This window comes from Rhipicephalus microplus, chromosome 7, assembly GCF_043290135.1.
Source record: "Rhipicephalus microplus isolate Deutch F79 chromosome 7, USDA_Rmic, whole genome shotgun sequence".
Taxonomy (NCBI): Eukaryota; Metazoa; Arthropoda; class Arachnida; order Ixodida; family Ixodidae; genus Rhipicephalus; species Rhipicephalus microplus.
The window spans coordinates 130,102,754-130,121,966 of record NC_134706.1 but is presented as its reverse complement, the minus strand read 5'-3'; the positions used below and the strand labels follow the sequence as shown (position 1 = coordinate 130,121,966).

Here is a 19,213-nt window from a genome sequence, read left to right as displayed (position 1 = left end):
AAACTATTGGTCTGCCGGGGTTGCCTGTCTTATGAATTTTGGGTAGTAGATAAAACCTTCCTGCTGAAGGACTTAGCGGGAGCAAGAAAGATAGGTCCTTGACTGTTAACTTTTTATCTGCCACGAGTTGTTCTAATTCTTTTTTGATGACACATTTAAAATCGTTAGTGGGGTCCATTTCCAAGCGTCTGTAGAAGGTGTCATTTCGTAACTGTCTGTAAGCCTCTGAAATATAGTCAACTCGATTCATAAGAACAATGGCGCCTCCTTTGTCTGCTTGCTTGATGACAATGTCGGTATTGTTAGCCAAGCTCTTTATTGCCTCCTTTTCCTTAATAGAAATGTTGCTCTTAAATGGTTGTTGTTTTTGATATGCTTCGAGTAGATCTCGCTGGACCGCTTCAATGTAAAGATCTAGGCATTTCTCGCGTTGAATTGGAGGTGTCCATCGCGCTGCAAAATTTGTGCACATATGACAACATCACTTTCAGCTCAGAGTACCGCCTCCGGTTTCAGTCTTAAAATAAAGGGTAACTTTTGCTGTTACACATCGAACGTAATCTATCTTCTGGAGTGCTCTGTATGTGGTATGCAATACATTGGACAAACCGAGACCAGCTTTCGTCTACGTTTTAATAATCATAAAGCACACGCGATTTCCCTTCCTAACTTACCGTTATCGAAACACGTTGCGCTTCCAGGTCATTCCTTCAGCAAGATAAAAGCTACAATTCTAGAGTCAGGCTTTAGCTCCCATCGTGACAGAGAAGTCCGGGAATCATATCTCATCCACAAATTCAGTACCATTGCTTTCGGTCTCAACGAAAATCCCGGCACCTTAACGTTCTTGCGCCAGTAATATGTCATGCGCATTGATCACCTTTTATTATTATATCCTTGAAAATTGTCCGTAACAGTGTAGGTGCTGTTTTTCACGTGTTAATCTTCTGTTATCGGTGTTTTTTTCGTCACCACATGAGCTGTCAATTGCTGTTGAATCTTCTTGTTACGCGAGTATGTTACTGACGAACAGTATGTTGATACATTTTGAACGCATTTTTTCCACGTGTATTGATTGTACCTATCTACAATCCATGTGACCAACTGGCATATAAGTGGTTACCATTGCTGTGTTTTGTTTCATTCTGACGAAGGCCGGGCCCACGGTCGAAACGTCAAGTAAAAAATCTTTTCACTTGTGAGTCAAACTCCTTTTATTCTCCTATTATTCCCGGATCCGGCGACAAACGCTCCTCCAATATATATATATATATATATATATATATATATATATTATAAATCGTGCACGTGGTGCCCGCGTAAATGTTAAACTAGGCGTCATGTCGTAATTGCAAGAATGTGGTATCTCTGAATTGTCAGCTGATTGACGTACTCCACTCGTGAACTTGCTTTGTGCGCCTGACCTTCCATGCATTGACGTTGACAAAATCATCACCCTAGAACTCTCGCCCTCCAAAGAACAAGGCCTCCGCCGTCTCTTGACATCCTATAGAGATATATTCGATCTTGACAACCACACTTTAGGCAGACGTTGGTTGCAACCCGACATCACATCACATCACATTAACACCACATCGCATCCCATCAGATATCACATCAAGACAGGCGGTGCCACGTCACCAAACTTACCGTGTATGCGCTCCGTCATCCAGAAAGAAGTCGAAAAAAAGGCTCGATAAAGATGTCATTGAACACTCATCTACTTCGTGGGTGTCTCTATTCGTGCTTGTCAAGAACTATACTTGGAGGTTGCGTTGATTACAGACATTTAAACAAGGTGATTAGGAGGGACTTATACCCCTTACCACGAATAGATGACCTCCCTCCTTATCGGCCAGCCACGTTTCCACTTCTGAAGCTTTCTTGGATGCTGACGCTCGTCCCACGCACGTGAAAGGAGCATGTGTTCTCCTCGCCCTGTTTCCACTGTAGGTGCTGCAGATAATGAATGATCGCCCCGACAACGCTTATTTTTCGGCATGCCATGCAGAATAGATTGAATGACACCATGAAGCTCCACCACCGCGCTAAGCTGCATGCGTAGCCGAACTCAATGTGCACATGCGCTTTGGGTATACACTTTCTTGTCCGTGTCTTTTCGCGCTACGTTTACGCTGTTGTAGTTCATCCACATGGCATTCACTGGCATCGCAAGCCAGAAATGGCGTCAGACGGAACCCATGTATCCCTGTGTGCTATTTCTTTTTCTCAGGTTTCATAACAAAAGTCTTGAATTAGAGCTCTTTCAAACTGGAATCTAAACCGGCCCCTCGAAGTTGGTATGTGAGCATTTGAAGAAGAAACTATACCAGCCCTTATTCGAATACTATATTTACTTTATTTCTTAAGCACAAGCGCGTAATAAAGTAAGTATATACACGTTTGCTCATTGTATTAACACCAAGCTGGTAGACGATCGCACGCTGCAGTTTCGCAATTCAGCCTAAACGGACGGCGTGCACGGACGGTCGCTGCGACGTACACTTACAGGCACATGCCTGAGGCACAAACAAGCCGATCAACTGAATGTTCATTGGATTTAGTTGGCTTCATAAGCTTCGTGGCATCGTGGCATCGTGGCTGCGCACTTTCCTGAAGCCAATTGCCACACCAACCACAAATTTTGGCTGTAAGCACCCCAAGGCAGTGCTGGCGCCGTCTTGGGGTGCGCTTTGGCACAGGTTCCTTTTATATCAGCGTAAGAAGGCGCATCCATGTTGAATTGGTGCAAAATAGCGCGAAATGCGCAGTAAGACCAGCACTGGTGAAGCATTGAGGGTGCAGCGGTGTCGATCTTTTACCTTATTAACTCTTTTCTTCTACAATTTTATGTCATAATTAAAGCAGGAATGGCGTACCGAGGAAACGGTAAGGGGAACGTGGTGTTGAGGGAATTAAAACTACGTTAAATGTCTTTCGGTTCTGCGTATGTGTATGTGTAACACACGCACACATACAAGCATACGTGTCTACGAACATCGAGGTAAGTTCTGGTGACGTCCCTCTATGTAGCAAGATGGTTTCAAGAAACAGGAGTGCAAGAAAGAAGCTGCGTAGTTTTGTTTTCTATACGGTGTCACAACCAGGTTTTATTTTCTTTCGTTCCAACAGACAGCGCCGTAAGATGTACACAGTTGTCATGAATACAAGTTTTTAATTCGAAAATCACAGGTCATGTATTCTTTGTATAAGTTTTCCCCAATTTATTCCATCCGTGAAATGTTGGTGGTGACACTGTTCGACCTCTTTTAATGCTTGCCAAGCGACGATGGCAGCGCAAACATTTTTCTATTTGCTTCATTTTGTATGGTACAGATATATGCGTATATCGTGCGATTGTTTTTTAACTGTGCTTTGTTTTAAGCGAAATTGCCGTGACCATTCTTTTTTCGACAATGAATTATACACTTCGTCCTCCCCTTTGAAAAGAAAGATTTAAAAGCTGAATTTTTTCTACTTTTTGAGCCTTGCTAATAGAAAAAAAATTCCATAAACTTTTTTTCAGAGACCTTGTAAAGGTATATTGATATGTTGATGCCCACTACGGATGTGCTTTTCACAACCATTGAATTTGCAGAGCATAAACTTTGCGTAAACATAGGTTCATGAATTTTTCTTCATTTAACCTACATGATTATGCATGCCTATCGTGACTGGCAATCAAACATTGGACCTCAAACTTTGTAGAGCTATGGCGAAAAAGTCCTTGACTGCATTCTTAATGAAATCCTTTTCTACGATGGGCTACGACGGGTTGGTAAAATGACTACGCTCGCAATCACATGTTCTGTTGTGCCAAGCATTCCTGAGAACTTTTAGCGCACTCTTGTCCCTTCGGTCTACCTATCTCGCTGGATACCCTGTCTCCCTAGATATGGGTATCTAAACAAAAAACTTTGGGAAATACAAAGTTTTTGTTTATTTTCAACTTGTCTTTTTTGTTTCTTCTTGTTTCTTAGCCACTGTCGCTTACGAGTTCTTAGGCTACTGACCCACCCCTTTGACAAATGTCATAACATATATCTTCCTTCATCACTGCCATTACTAGTACCGCAAAACGACTACTAACGATGACAGTGGTATCTGTGAGGTTCGTTCCCATGCTTTTTACCTCTTTGGAAGATTGTGCATACAGTATACAATAAATGAATGAATAAATAAATAAATAAATAGATAAATAGATAAATAAATAAATAAATAATATTTCTCCTTTGGCCTATAAGCTATTCGTCACGCCACTTCCTCTCAACAACTAAAATGAAAAATAACCGAATTGGAAGTGTTAGATAAGGCTCTATTAAGGCGTCCTTGTTGCTCGAGAGCAATAAACCTCAAATTATTTCAAACGTTGGTCATGCATCCAGGTGTCCTTTTTTTTTACTCTCCTTACTCTGCCGTTATTTTGGATCCACAACTAATCAAACTGCTTGTCTCTATTTAATTTGTTCTTCCACAAAATACTGTTCATTGCTATAACCTTTCTTCACTCTCCGCAATAATTATTCCTCGTATTGTCATTTCAATTCCAGACTTTTTTTTAATGCCCACACACTGGCAGGGTCATGAAAAAAAAATTGCGTCTACGGGCGCATGTTTCATGTAGCCACGCATGCGTGCTTATATGCTCTTAACAACTTCCATCGACCACCCAGTGAGCAGACCACGTTACTGTAACCGTTACGTGTTACCATGTGTCTCTTTAAAATTCCCCTGAAAAAGCGCTAGCTCCACAGCGTTCGCTCGATGTTCTTGCGAGTCTCAAGATTAGCGTTTGCATGGGAGGCTCAAATATTATGTAGCAGCCGATCTGATAGTTTTAAAATGTCAATAACTTTTCGTTATAGCACTTACTCAAACATGAAGGAAACAAGGGCAAATTTTAGGGCAAATTTTTTTGTTGATTAATTGATTTGTGGGGTTTAACGTCCCAAAACCACCATTTGATTATGAGAGACGCCATAGTGGAGGACTCCGGAAATTTTGACGACCTGGGGTTCTTTAACGTGTACCCAAATCTGAGTACACGGGCCTACAACATTTCCGCCTCCATCGGAAATGCAGCCACCACAGCCGGGATTTGATCCCGCGACCTTCGGGTCAGCAGACGAGTACTTTAGCCACTAGACTACCGTGGCGGGGCAAATTTTTTTATACACAATAGTATTTAGAGCTAACAGACGGGAGACGTACACGGGATATTCTTAGAAGGCATTGTGATCGTTACGCCTGCAAGCAAAAAGAGTGTTCCACACTCGCCGCAATGACAACCAGGGGCGCTAACTGGCGCTCCCGCTTTTAATGAACATATCCCCTAGAAAAACTACGGAGGGATGATCGCCACCGTGATTCAGTAGCAAAACATCGGAAGCGTTGCCCTAAGGTCGCAGGTTCGAATCCTTCCGGTGGCAAGTTAATGTTTCGTTCAGTTTTCTTTTTTTCCCATTTACATTACAAATAAAATTACTGCTTATAATATCCCCTTAATTTCTTAAGGCATCATAGTATGTTAGTTCACAGTACTCAAACACGGTAGCAATCGTAATTGTCATGAAAGGCGCTTCAAGCATTTCTTAAAACGTGCCTTCATTCTTCGAAGAGGTCCCAGTTGTGCTGGCCATTACAGTCCCGTGTTCTTATTTTTCACAAAGCACGAATGGAGAAAAAGGCAGCACTTTCACGTATCTCTGTAGCTGCTCAAGCTTTGCGCAATACTATGAAGAATCTAATACCGGTGCCTATTTAGTGAATCTCTTGCTTATCGAATTCTGACTGATGGTGAGCGGTCAGTGCCTCTTCCACTACTCCATTTGTACAGAAGCGGTATGGCAGCACCTAAGAGGCTTTCTAGCGCTGTCGACCTCGTTGATCACTCATATTTTGTTGGCTGATTCAAAGGGCAGAGCCTGAGGAACATCAACATCACGCACAAGTACCTTTTGACGCAGCTGACAACACCGTCACCTTTGAATACTGATGAAAGAGTCACTGTCTCTTGCTCGCTATTTACAGACCGAATGATCTGACCCGTGATTTACACTCCTGTGCAAATGCACTAATAAAAGCCAAACTTGTACTGAGAAAAAAATCTGTTAGGGTACATAAGACGGCGGCCTACATTCGGTGACGTCAGCACAGTATTCACCAAGTTTTGCTATAATGACTCAGTTGGTAGCTTTTTTTGCAACCGTCTACGCACACCAGCAAGGACGAAACAACTGTCTTTAGCATCAAGTAACATTCGTAAACCACCACGCGAACGAGAGCGCATGTCCGGCACGCATTGTGTTGGTCACAGGTCGATCGGGCCCGGCACAGTTCAGTGTTTCCTCGTCGGAATGCAGCAGCACCAAGTGCGGATAGTGGTCACAGTCATTGGACGCACGAGCGCGTGAGCTAACGCACGCATACGCAGATGAACGCACATTCATGCCGCCTGGCGTACTCAACAGGGTTCGACGGATGGTCGGTCACGGCACACAATAATTGGTGCCGACCTGTAACCCGTCGGCCTGGTGCAGTAGTCCCTGCGCAGCTCTTTGAGGAGACTGCGTTTGCACTCGTTGAAGAGGCTCAGGCAGCTGCCGTTGTGCGTGGCGGCGACGTACCGGCGCGGACTGCTGGGAGTGTTGCCGTGTACACCATCGGAAAGCAGGCAGCTGACTTCCTCGTTCACGACGCCGCGTCCGCCCACCGTGGCTGGTCTCTCGTCTCGGACTGCCAGTGGTTCGGAACTACCAGTGCTCGAGGCATCGGCCAGCGATGCCGCGGAACCATCGGCGCCAGGATCGACGGGAGCTGGAGGTCCCGGCGGGTCTCCACCCTCTTTGCCAACAAGCCAGAACGTGCGCATCTCTCCCTTGCCCTGTGACGAGTACATATCCTTTGTACGCTCTTGAGGTCACCAGAAAGAGAGCGACAAAATATAAGAAAGAAAAAAGAAAACCAGGCTTGCGCGGAAACCGCAGCACAATCAGAGCGAAACCTAGAAGAGCGGCCTTTCAGAGCCTTTTCGAAACACTCATTGGGTAACTACTGCAAGCACACTGGCTTGATACCCACTAGGGCATTAATAACAAATTTTTGGAGGTATAGTTGGCCAGCATTCGCTATACTATTTTTCGTCATTTTTCTGAGAAGCATGGTACCTGCTAAACACTTGCAAGGAATATTGCGTCAATTCTTCATGCAGCAGCTGAGAACGATGAGATATTGTGGCTGAAGTGGCTTTGCACCACAGTTAATGGGAGAACAAGAACAAGCTTTTGTAATGGGTTGCAACATCGGACGGCCCTCTCGTTACGCCGTTCGCATTGTTCGATGACTGGTAGTTCTTTCGCTGGTTTAAAACTCTTTATAAGTCGTAATACGCGATTGCTTTGGCGACACCAAGCCTGCTTAAGGCAAGTTTGCCAACGAGTCACAAGCACTGGCGTAGCTCAGTGGTAGAATACTGGGCTGGTACCCACCTTACCCGGATTCTAGGCCCCTTGTGTCATTGGTGCTAGGTTTTCTATTTTTTCTACTTTCGCGCGATGTGGTTACGGGCACCGGTGGCAGCGGCAGCAATGGCGGCAGACAGCTGCGCGTGACCCGCCTTGTGATCTCCTAACAGCTTTCGCTATGAATTCTAAAGGCGCTTGCAAATAGAATTACACGAACAAAAAGGAAAACATATTAACATGAAGGTTCTGATACCAAGTCGTGCTAATTTGTTGCTGCGCAACGGAATACGAACGAATACGGGACAGGGAGAGTGCCAGCTTGCAATTTCCAAGATGACACTCTTTCCTGCACTGTGCTCTTCACATTGTGTCCAGCTGTTTTTGGTGATTTCAAACACCTAACACGAGAATATGTTTTGACAAGGTACCGAGTTATCAACAGTAGGTGAAATATGTTGCATTAAAGCGTGATAGCGCCTTTAAACGATGAAACCCGAATAACTAACTATAAAGAAAGGCTACTTTGAGTCTCACAATTGCATTTTTTGAAGCATAGGTGTGCCCAGCTTTATAGTCAAGAATTGCGCCGGTTTGAATATGTACAGTATCAATTCCTATGACAGGGAACACGGGAGCGCGTGGCCTGCGCGCGCTACGGCTGCTGGGAGCGCGTTCAAGCGGGAGCGAGAGCAACCACACTCTTTTCGCGGCATCTCGCGGCGAGCAAAACAACCATTCTTTGCTGATATATAACGGCAAGATTGCAACCTCTCCCCCTTCCAGGTGATTACCGGCTCTCGCTAATCGCTTTCAAGTGGGAGGGGAGTCGCATTGTTGCTGTTGGTTCCATATTAGCTACGAATGGTTGTTTCGCTCGCCACGAAATGACGCGAAAACAGACTGTGGTTGCTCTCGCTTCCGCTTGAACGCACTCTCAGCAGCCACTGGAGCACGCAGGCCACGCGCTCCCGTGTTCCCTTTCATAAAAACTGACACTTTACGTGCTGGTGAAAAAAGGTGAGAGAGAGAGAGAGAAAGAGAGAGTAGTGAACGTTATTAAAGCATTGGCGGAGGTAGCAGGATGCCACGCAGGGCCCTCCTGCTAGCCAACTATATGCAGTCATAACAAGTTGCGCCTAGACGCTTACGCCGGAGAATCCAACGTTTTTCACGAGGCTGTCGTCCCTGGGTGCCATCAGGTGTGTCCTTGCACGTTTGGCGAGCGAGAGATTAAAAAAATGTGGATGACGCCGGAACAGGAGCAGTACATTGCAATGACTCTCAGCTCTAACTTATCTCTTACCGATAGAGCCCATTCTTATATCAACTGCAGTATTATTCATTTTTTACGGCTCCACATGTTTCTATTATATGCTCTTTCCGAACATAACACGATGCACTCTGTCATAACACCATCGCTTGGCTGTCAGTTTGGATTGAGGGGCATACTCTCAATTTTAATTTTGGCATTTCAGAGGTGTTCTACATTTGGTGACATTTCTCCTCCAGAGTAAAAATGGAACGCATCACAGTCACGTAAAACAGTAGTATGTGCACAGAATGACGGCCAGAATATTTACTTTCTAGAAAACCAGCATGGAATGCCCTGTTTTCATGGCTGAGGAATAATGTGAAGCAAAAAGAATGTAAAAAAATAGGTGTCCCTAAAGCTTCGCTTTTAAGAGTTAAAGGCGATAGCGAGATTCTGCTAGTGCGTACTTCAAGCACTTGGTGCATGAAACCTTTTAGAACTTGGTATGCACCTTCTACGTGACATTAAGAAATGATGATGATGACGATGGGGGTAATATATAGTTTTTATTGCCGCAATGGTCATGTGATGGTCAAACAGTGACAGTACATAAGACAGAATATGTGGGCAATGGGTATGATGACTGGTTGTATAGGGGCATGAAATCCCTCACGATAACGGCTGGTAAAACACAAAAACATAAAGGTAACGAAATTCTGAGAGTGGCATAAACTGTGTCCAGTGAAAATGAGCGGCTAACAGTTCTGATAGCATTGATACCGAGAGACGATACAGCACAAATATTTTTCCGCGCCTTTGTCTACAAGGGCCACGACACAGGTACTTTGTATAGTATCTTTTGCAGTAGCAACCACTCTTCAGACAGAGGTCTGGCTAGAATTTACCGGGGCAGATGATAATAAAACTGCCAACTTCTTTTAAAAACGCCAATTACCAGTGTTGATTGAAAAGTGGATCCCTGTCGATCAACATCGAGTGAATAAGTGGTATTTACTCGCGGTATAATGATGGGAAGTGCTTTTTCTTAAAAGTGCAATCCATTGCATTGGATTAAAATGTAGAAAATAGTGAGTGGTTTACAAAATTTCGGGCACAAGAGTGAACGTGGCCTATGGGAACAGGCGCAGTGGCTTGTGTACCTTTTGTAGTGGGTTACTGGCTTTATTCACATGTTCTGACGTTCGTAGGAAATGGGCGCTTGTACTATCCATCATCACTGATTTTATGTTTTATTGTGAAGGGTGTAGGCAAAACGCGTGTATAGTAAACAATGAGTTACTTTCACTGTATTTCCAAGAAGGGGAAGATATTTTCACTGCAGTTCAAAGCAGAAGCGTGATTGTGTGGTTGGCTACCTACTAGCCACGCAAATAACCCGGGTTCATTCAATTGCTCACGTAGACGTCTAATTTTTATTGTTTGTTTTATTTGCAGCGTTCTCACTTTTTCGGTCACGCACAAATGATGATTTTTCGCTCACAATTGATAAAACCTAACGCCGATGCTTAAATTTTGCGAAGCGAACTCTTTGGAACTATCGCCTTAAAAATTGGCTTTTGAGAAGCACTGCAAGTCCAAGTGCTGTAAAAAGTATGGAAACTACATCCGAAATCCCACATTTTTTTAAAATAAGAAAGAAGTCTATCTAAAAACAATGACTGCCCGAATTCGTGAAGTGAAAAGGTATATTTATAAGAAGGAAGGAAGGAAAATGGAGGGAAAATAAAGGCAAGGAGGTTAACCAGCCTATAGGCAGCCGGTTTGCTACCCTGCGCATGGGAGAGGGATGGGGGAGATGAAAGAGAGCAGAGAGGGAAGATAGAAACAGCACATTCGGCAGCACATGCGCACACAAACGGCACATTCGGCAGCACATGCGCGCACACTCAGTCATAGTCCAGTCTTGTCTTTCGCGGTGTGTGACATTGCTGTTATAGTCGCTTGTTCAAGTCGGTGTCGCGTAGGAATTTCAACAGAGCTTTCATCGCCTTCTGTTGCAGTGTCTTCTCTTGGGCACTTGACAGAATAGTGTCCACAGACATTTGGCTGTTGTCGATGCGCGCAAAAGCAGACGCCAGTGACTGTCTCTGGATTTCATACAATGGACAGTCACACAGGATGTGGTGTAGCGTCTCTTCGCAATGACAGGCATCGCAGAGAGCGTTCTCGGCCATTCCTATGACAAAGGAGTAAGATTTTGTAAATATCACTCCTAGCCATACGCGATGAAGTAGGGTGGCTTCTCTTCGGTCGAGTCCAGTGGGCATGCGGAGAGCCATCAAAGAGGACAGGTGGTGTTGACGATTCGTATCGATGCTTGGTGGGCACCATAGTGAAAACGTGATTTCACGCGCAAGTCGTCGAAGATTACTGGCAGCATCAGTCCTAGAAAGTGGTATGGCTTCTTCTCGTGATCCTTCAAGGGCTGCCCGCGCGGCAGTATCGGCATGTTCGTTCCCTATGATGCCGCCATGATTTGGCAGCCGTTGAAGCGTCACATGATGCCCTTTCTCGAGTAAAGTGTGGAGAAGGCATCGAATTTCGAAAACAAGCTGTTCGTACGGGCCGCGACGCAGTGATGAGAGCACAGATTATAAGGCAGCTCTTGAGTCGCTGAAAATCGACCATAGTTGCGGTGGTTCCCGATTGACCACACAAAATGCAGCGCGCAAAGCAGCTAGTTCCGCTGCTGTAGATGCCGTGGAGTGGTCAGTCCTAAAGCTGATGGTAACACCTCTTGCTGGAATAACTACTGCCCCTGACGAACACTGGTGGTTCGTGGAACCATCGGTGTATACATGTATGCTGTCTGATTATTTCTCGTGCAAAAGAAGAAGAGACAGTTGTTTCAGCACGGACGACGAAAACTCAGATTTCCTCCGGATCCCTGGTACACTAAGATGCACTGTGGGTCGAATAAGACACCAAGGTGGTATGGATGGTTTAGATGCATGAGTGAAGCCCGAGGGAAGTTTATCATTGTATTTCACGATAATTTTGGCAAACGATGCTTGGCGCCTCTCTGAAGGCAACAGTGCAAGGTGATGGCCGGGGGCACGTGCGACGTGTCGCATGTCCGTTCTCAGGACTTCTACAACAATGTGAGTTTGTATCGGATAGTCACAAGCAATTGCAATTGTTGCTTCTGTTGACGTACATCTGGGCCGACCGAGGCACACTCTCAGCGCTTGGGCTTGCACTGCCTGTAAAACACGAACATTGGTCTTGCAGGTATTGCAAGCACGAGCAAGCTATATCTAAGGAAACCGAGAAACAGGGCCCTGTAGAGCTCCATCATTGCGTCTACTGACATCCCCCACGTCTTTCCTGCCAGAAACTTGAACAGTTTAGAAATAGCCGTCAGGCGCTTCTTCATATAGGTCACATGCGGACTCCAACAGAGGTCCCTATCAATAATGATGCCCAGAAACCGGTGGGTTTTGGCGTAAGAAGTCGGTCGCCCGCAGATTGAGAAGACATAAGGGGTCATTGCTTTGCGAGTGAAAGCCACCAGTGCGCATTTTTCTGGTGATATGCTGAGACCTTGTTTGAACAAGTAGTTGGCAATCATAGTTGCTGCTTTTTGAAGCCGGGAACGTATCTGAGGACGTGTGACTGCCGATGTCCAGACACAGATGTCGTCTGCGTATATTGAGATTTTAATGGTGCTTCGCAAGCATTCAGCAAGGCCAATCAGTGCAAGATTGAATAGCGTTGGGCTAAGAACTCCGCCTTGAGGAACACCCCTGGAAGTATAGCGTCGCGTCGTTGGGCCATCTTCTGTTAACACAAAGAATGATCTTGCAGCCAGGTAACTCGAAATCCACCGAAATACTCGACCACCAAGGCCAACCACCGCAAGAGCACCCAAAATGGCTTCGTGTAGTACATTATCATAAGCGCCTTTCACATCTAGAAACAAAGCTGCAGAGAGTCGCTTACGGGATCTTTCGTGCTGAACGTATGAAACTAGATCAACGACATTGTCAATAGAAGAGCGGTCGCGTCGGAAACCAGCCATTGAATTCAGATAAATCTTGTAGTATTCAAGATACCACTTCAGGCGGCCTAGTATCATCCGTTCCATTATCTTCCCTACGCAGCTGGCCAGTGCTATTGGACGGTATGAGGTTAGTTCGAGTGGGGATTTGCCCTGATTCAAGATGGGTAACAAGCGGCTTACTTTCGAGTCATCAGGAACATTGCCAACCTGCCACGAGATGTTGTAGAGGCTCAACAGCTCTCTCCTTGCACCTTCCCCAAGGTTGCACAAGGCTCGGTACGAAATACCATCTGGGCCCGGAGAAGTTGAATGCCTGCGGAGAGCTAGTGCCGCCTCGAGCTCCTCCATTGTAAACAGGAGGTCCATGTGGTAGTCACGGGAACGGGGGACGTCACCTCTCACTGGAGAATCTGGACGAGTGGCTTGGTTGGCGATCTGCGCACAGAAATCTTCTGCGACATCGATGTCTGCCTCCTTTGAAATAGTGCGAGCGCTTTTAATAGAAAGCGCTGTTCCGTAGGGTGACGCAGACCTTGCACCGTTTTCCAAATGTGTGAGAGTGGCTTGCGAGGGTCTAGTGACTGGCAAAACGTTGTCCATCGTTCCGACGCGAATCTATCCATGCGACGCCGAATCTTCTTTTGCATCCTCCTGGCTGCCCTAAGATCGTGAATTGATTTTGTACGCCGATACCGACGCTCTGCCCGGCGTCGCAGTGCTCGGAGTCGCTCCAACTCTATATCAAAGTCGTTTCGTGTGGAAGATATCGTCACCGTGCGAGTGGCGTTTTGCATTGTGCTCTTAATTGTTTCCTCTTACCCAGATCGTAGGCCATCGCTGCAAGCATCTTCCATGTCAGATTTGAAGTTGGTCCATTGGACTGCTCGAATGGTCATCCGTGGACCATAACTAGACAAGCCTTTGATGTTAAGGTAGATTGGAATGTGATCACTTCCTCGTGTCTCAACATCTGGAAACCACTTGACGTATTTTGCGAGAGAGTTGGAGACAAAAGCAAGGTCGAGACAGCTGCCGTATGTCACCCCTCGAAGAAAAGTGGGGTTGCCGTCGTTCAGGAGAGTAAGGCCATAGTTTTAGGCGATGTTTGCTAACCTGCGTCCTCTTGCATTTGTTCGCGTACTTCCCCATGCGTGATTGTGCGTATTGAAATCACCTATGAGGACCCATGGTGCAGGACACACTCTCAAAATATCCGCTAATCTCCTGGAATTGAGATTATTTGACGGCGATATATAAACGCCTATGAAAGTAAACATGAGTTGGTTCTTTTTCACAGTGATGCAGACATACTGATTGTCATCGTGAGGTGCAATTGGTTGCACAACATACGTCAGTTCACGACGAACAAAGACGATGATTTAGCTGCACGCACCGTTCGTTGAAGACATGACAGCTTCGTACCCCGATAGTCTTATTGGTTTCGACAAATTGGGTTCACAAATGACGATAATTGGAAACACGTTGGTAAACACAAACTGACGAAAATCTGAAAGGCGTTATTTTAGTCCTCTGACTTGAAGAAGTCAAGGCTGCATCCGTCATCCATTGGATGACGGATGCAGCCTTGACTTCTTTAAGAAACGTTGAGGTGTGAGTAGCCATCTTCCTAGTTGAGAGATTCAAGCACTGGGCTTAGAACGTCCAATAGTCTAAGTGCGCTTCGAGCAGATGGTGTCTTCATGTCGACTAATATCGCTCGGATGGCTTCTATAAGGGAACGCAGCACCGAGATCACTTGACGATCAGTTTTAGGCAAATCTTCCATGGTTGGAGACGGCTCTTGTGTGGCCACAACCTGCAGAAGTTCCTTGGCAGAAGAGCGCGTCGGGAGCGTGGGCCATTCCTCCAGAGAAGGAGGCTTCTCTGTTTCTTTCGTAGAAGTGGTTGGCCCTTTCGCGGCGCTACTGGATGGAACCGCTAAAGAGTGGGAAGGAGCGTCTCGGGAATGTGCCTTCTTTGAAGACTTTCGATGATGCCGACCTCGACGCCGACGCCGGACTACTTCGGCTGCCTCCCTGTGTGTTGAGTTGTCTCGGGCCATTTGTCTGAGAACCGCGCGCTCCTTTTGGATTCGAGGACAGTCTTTCGACGAGGCAGCATGAGGACCACTGCAGTTGGCGCACTTCAGAGTAGTCGCCCGACAGGCGTCTTCAGCATGAGATTCAGCGCAGCGGGGACACAGTCGTAAGTTGGGGCATACGCCCTTGACGTGTCCTAGCCTGAAGCACTGATGACAATGAAGTGGCTTTTGGATGAATGGTCGAACCGGATGTCGAAAACTTTAACGCGGGATGGTATGCAATCTCCCTTGAAAAACACTTTTACGCAGCGCGTATTTCCAAGGCGCCGCACTTGCGTAATGACAGTTCCCTCGTTTGCAGGCTTGATGAGGGTAGACAAGTCAGCATTAGGAATGGCAGTGTCGATGTCATAAATTACACCGGTAATTGATTTGTATTCCATCGGTATAAAGGGGCGCATTTTAATGCCACCTAGCTCAGTCATTTGCTGCAGCTGTCCTAGCGCACTCACATCGTGCACGTCTATGGCGAGAATGTTCTTCCTTGGGTTTACTCGTACGTCCTTAATTTGATGTGGCACCGCACATTCGAGAGCAACCGAAAGGGCTTGCCTGTTCAGGAGCCGTAGGTTGCTTGATGGATCTTCGGGCATGAAGATGATGACGGGCGGCCAGCGCGCAGGCCTTGAATGCACAGTCGCTGTGCTTGCAGGAGCTGATGCTGCTGTATTCGCCGTCCTTCTCTTTGCCCTCTTACCCCGGACAGGTATAAAGCTGCCATCGGATGTGTCGTCTTCCGACATAGAATAGAGATCGGTGTCTTCAGTGTCACTGGGAGAGCCAGCTCGCTTCCTTCTGGCTGACGAGTGTGAGGACCTGTGACCAGGCGGGCCTCTGGCATGCTCCATGTCCATCACCGCAAGACGGAGAGGCGAGGCACCTCAAAAGACCGATGATTTCACTAAAATGAAACAGAGCGCTGAAACAAGCGTTCTTCTAAAGAGACACTTCTTCTTCTTCATATTTATATGAAAAATCATTATATTATTAGGGAACACATTCATTGAAGATTCTTTGTCATCTGCACCTGCATAAAGTTGATTAGTGTTCTTTCTCTATTAATATCTTTATGAGGGCAATAAAGAGGCACAATTTTTTAACGCCAGTTACTGCCGTATCTTCTGCCTAGGCAAACTACTTAGAAAGGCGAACAGCTTGTAGGCTATAGGTAGTAACTTCAGTCAAAAAGAGAAAACCTCTAATGAGAACAGCAGATCTCTGGTGGCGTGAAACGCCCTTCTAGAGAAAATGCACAGTCATTAAAGTGGGTTCATCAGGTCACAACGGTGATCCCCTCCGCCATCAACCACGTCATCGAGGATTGTATGCCCTCTGCTTACCTTTATTGGTATGAGACCCCTCTCGACGAGGTAGTAGCCGCCAAGTTTCTCCAGTATATTCTTGCACGCTTCACTGACGTGTATCTTCAGGGCTGTGAAGTGCAGAAGGAAACAATCCAACACACGTTCAGAGACAAAACACTTGCGCTGACCTTGGCAGGTTTGCCAGTCACTTTCGCAAATATTTGATTCAGGAAAGAATTCATAAGAAAACATAGCATTGCTCTGAATTTCTCCATATCGGCAACATGGTAATTCGAACACGGTGTGAGAATATGTCAACCAGTGTTCCTATAGCAAATGGTATACACATTTTAGCACAGTTATGATTATGCACAATACTTATGTTTCATGAGATACACAGTCAGGTCCTAAAAGAAGTTAGATGAATGTGTTGTTTCTATTGATTGACATGTGGGGTTTAACGTCCCAAAACCACTATATGATTATGAGAGACGCCGTAGTGGAGGGCTCCGGAAATTTCGACCCCCTAGGGTTCTTTAACGTGCACCCAAATCTGAGCACACGGGCCTACAACATTTCCGCCTCCATCGAAAATGCAGCCGCCGCAGCCGGGAGTCGAACAAGTGACCTGCGGGTCAGCAGCCAAGTACCTTAGCCACTAGACCAATGTGTTGTTTCAAATCTGTGGTTTTAGTCAATGTTGATTGCTTATATCTTTTCCGTTTCTGTACTAACAATGTTAAAATACACGGAAGTATTTCAGTCAACTTTGCAATGTAAACAGCTTTTTGTAACAGGCCTAAATGAGTAATCACTCATTATACAAAACAAAATAAGTGAGGCAGTATAGCCTAAAGAGTGTGCTAAAAGTCCGAAATTTCCTTCTGCGATTTTCCAAAGCCCTTTCCAGTTATACGCATACTTAGGAGGACTGCTGGTACACCTAATAAAAATTGTTCGTTAGAGGGGATGAGAGAAGCTTCCGCTTTGCACCAATAGCTTGAGTGGACCAGCCTGATAGATGTGCTCACAATTTCTTGTATTCAAAACACTTCCATAGATCAATCACATTGACAGGCCGATGTGGGCCCGATAATAATGTAGTGGCACAGCTGTACATCATGACTTTGAATGACTTTATTTATGTGGGCTCCTTTGTCAGCTTTTTAGCCGCACACAGATGGCGACACATAAGTATACTTGTCACGACAGGCAGAAGTGAACGAGCGCAGACGTCGCGCCCTTCGGTGCCCCAAAAACATCAGCCCAAAGTGCACCCGCAGTTTGGCATATTCACGCACAGTTACATGTATATGATCCCAGTGAAACAGTTGCGTCAACATATGAATTCTAACGCGTAATAAAATAATATAACGTAACTGTAAAAGCCTTAGACAGATGCCTCACATATTCATTTTTTCAGCTCTGTTGAGCTTCTCTGTTTGAAAATAATATTATAACTCAACAATCCCACAACAAAAAAGCCCCGCCCGCGATGGTCCAGTGGCTAAGTGACTCGGATGCTGACCGCGGGATCGGGATCGAATCGCGGGATTGAATACCGGCTGTGGCGGCTACATTTTAGATGGAGGAAAAATGCTATAGGCCCGTGTGCTCAGATACGGGTGCACGCTAATGAACCCCAGGTGGTCAAACTTCCGGAGCCCTCCACTACAGCGTCTCTCATAATCACGTGGTGGTTTTATGACGTTATGCCCCACATGTCAATGTATCAATCCCACGACGAAAAAGATGACATTATGTAGAGTTATTTACAGGTTTCTCTTTTCACACATTTCCGAGAAAAACGTCGGTATAGCAGTTTCAGCAAGCCGTCCTCAAGTCTACGCGAGAAATCCTTCTCATACTTTTGGTTCGTTTATTTTGATAAACTGTTGAACCTTCACAGCTTTTGTCATGGCAGAAGTAGTGTCTTTTGGAATGTGCCTGTTGTACTTTTTTTCTACACCAATCTACAAATTTCTTATCATGCAAACATTTCAGGCATACGCCAGCAGATGCGGCCAAATCATTTCCAGAAATTCGGGACATCTGTACATGGCACCATTTGTCAGCGGTAGCAATGGCGTGATGAAACTGAGTAGAAAAAAAGCGACAAAATAATAACTTTTCAAACAAGCTAGTTACCGAAGTTGACTGTGGGGGCTATAAAGCAGAGACTGACTGCAACACTGCGGTGAAATTTTAGTATTACACTACAAAGCCTCTCGCTCCCCCGGACACTCGAACACCCCTCATCAAAAACTCAAGGAACGCAATTGGTAAACTTCTAAGTTCTTCGAAGTCACGCGGTTTGTAGTGCGAACTTGTAATTTTGATAGAACGGTTAATTAAGTTCTGTTGTGCACAACTTGCAGTCGTCTTTGATGCCTAGGTTATTTCGTCACACAAAAAGTTTTCGCCTCTTTCACATTCAGTTACGGCAGCCCACCACCGTCACCAACGAAAAAGGGAGCTACGAGCGAATCATGGGCATCATCGATCGTACTGGTGCGATGGCAGTAGGTGTAAACTAGCAAACCACCTTCTCCGGTAGACTCCATCCGAGAGGCTGTGTTTACAGTGTCACCGAAGAGACAGTACCTTGGCATCCTCAGCCCCACGACTCCGGCTACGCAAGGACCTGTGTAATAGGTAAACGGCATAGGCTTGAGGCAGGTCACAGAAAGAAAGCGGAAGCAGTAGCGTTGCGCTGTAGCCTATACGTGGCATTAGTATATAGGAATAAATGAAGGAAACACTGAACAGAGCCTGAATACAGTTTTTGAGACATGTAGGCCTGAGTAAAGCAGCATTGTTTCTCTGTTTCTTGCATACTGTTTTGCAGCAACATATGCTAAGGTGCGGGCACATAGTGTGGGCCGAACACGTAGTGCGTAAGCAGGATAATTACTGTTAAGTGAGGGCAACTGACTGAACTCGAAGAGAAGCAAACGCTTCAGAGGGAGACAAAGTTAAGTGGGCAGATGGTACTAAATAGGTGGCATGTGTAACGTAGGAGCAGAAAGCACAGGATCAGGTTTATTGTACGGGACACGGAAGAGGCCT

General features: G+C 45.7%; 1 protein-coding gene across 1 annotated transcript in view; it reads right to left on the bottom strand.

The window, feature by feature from the left end:
• Positions 1 to 3,066: 3,066 nt before the first annotated feature.
• LOC142767625 (guanylate cyclase 32E-like) overlaps positions 3,067 to 19,213 on the bottom strand; it is a 353,448-nt gene continuing 337,301 nt past the window's right edge. The window contains exons 22-24 of the mRNA XM_075869693.1: positions 18,690 to 18,788; positions 16,181 to 16,272; positions 3,067 to 6,883 (exon numbers count right to left, since the gene is read on the bottom strand). Coding sequence (XP_075725808.1) covers positions 6,464 to 6,883; positions 16,181 to 16,272; positions 18,690 to 18,788 — 611 coding nt within the window. The 3' untranslated portion in view covers positions 3,067 to 6,463. The remainder of the gene's footprint in view (positions 6,884 to 16,180; positions 16,273 to 18,689; positions 18,789 to 19,213) is intronic.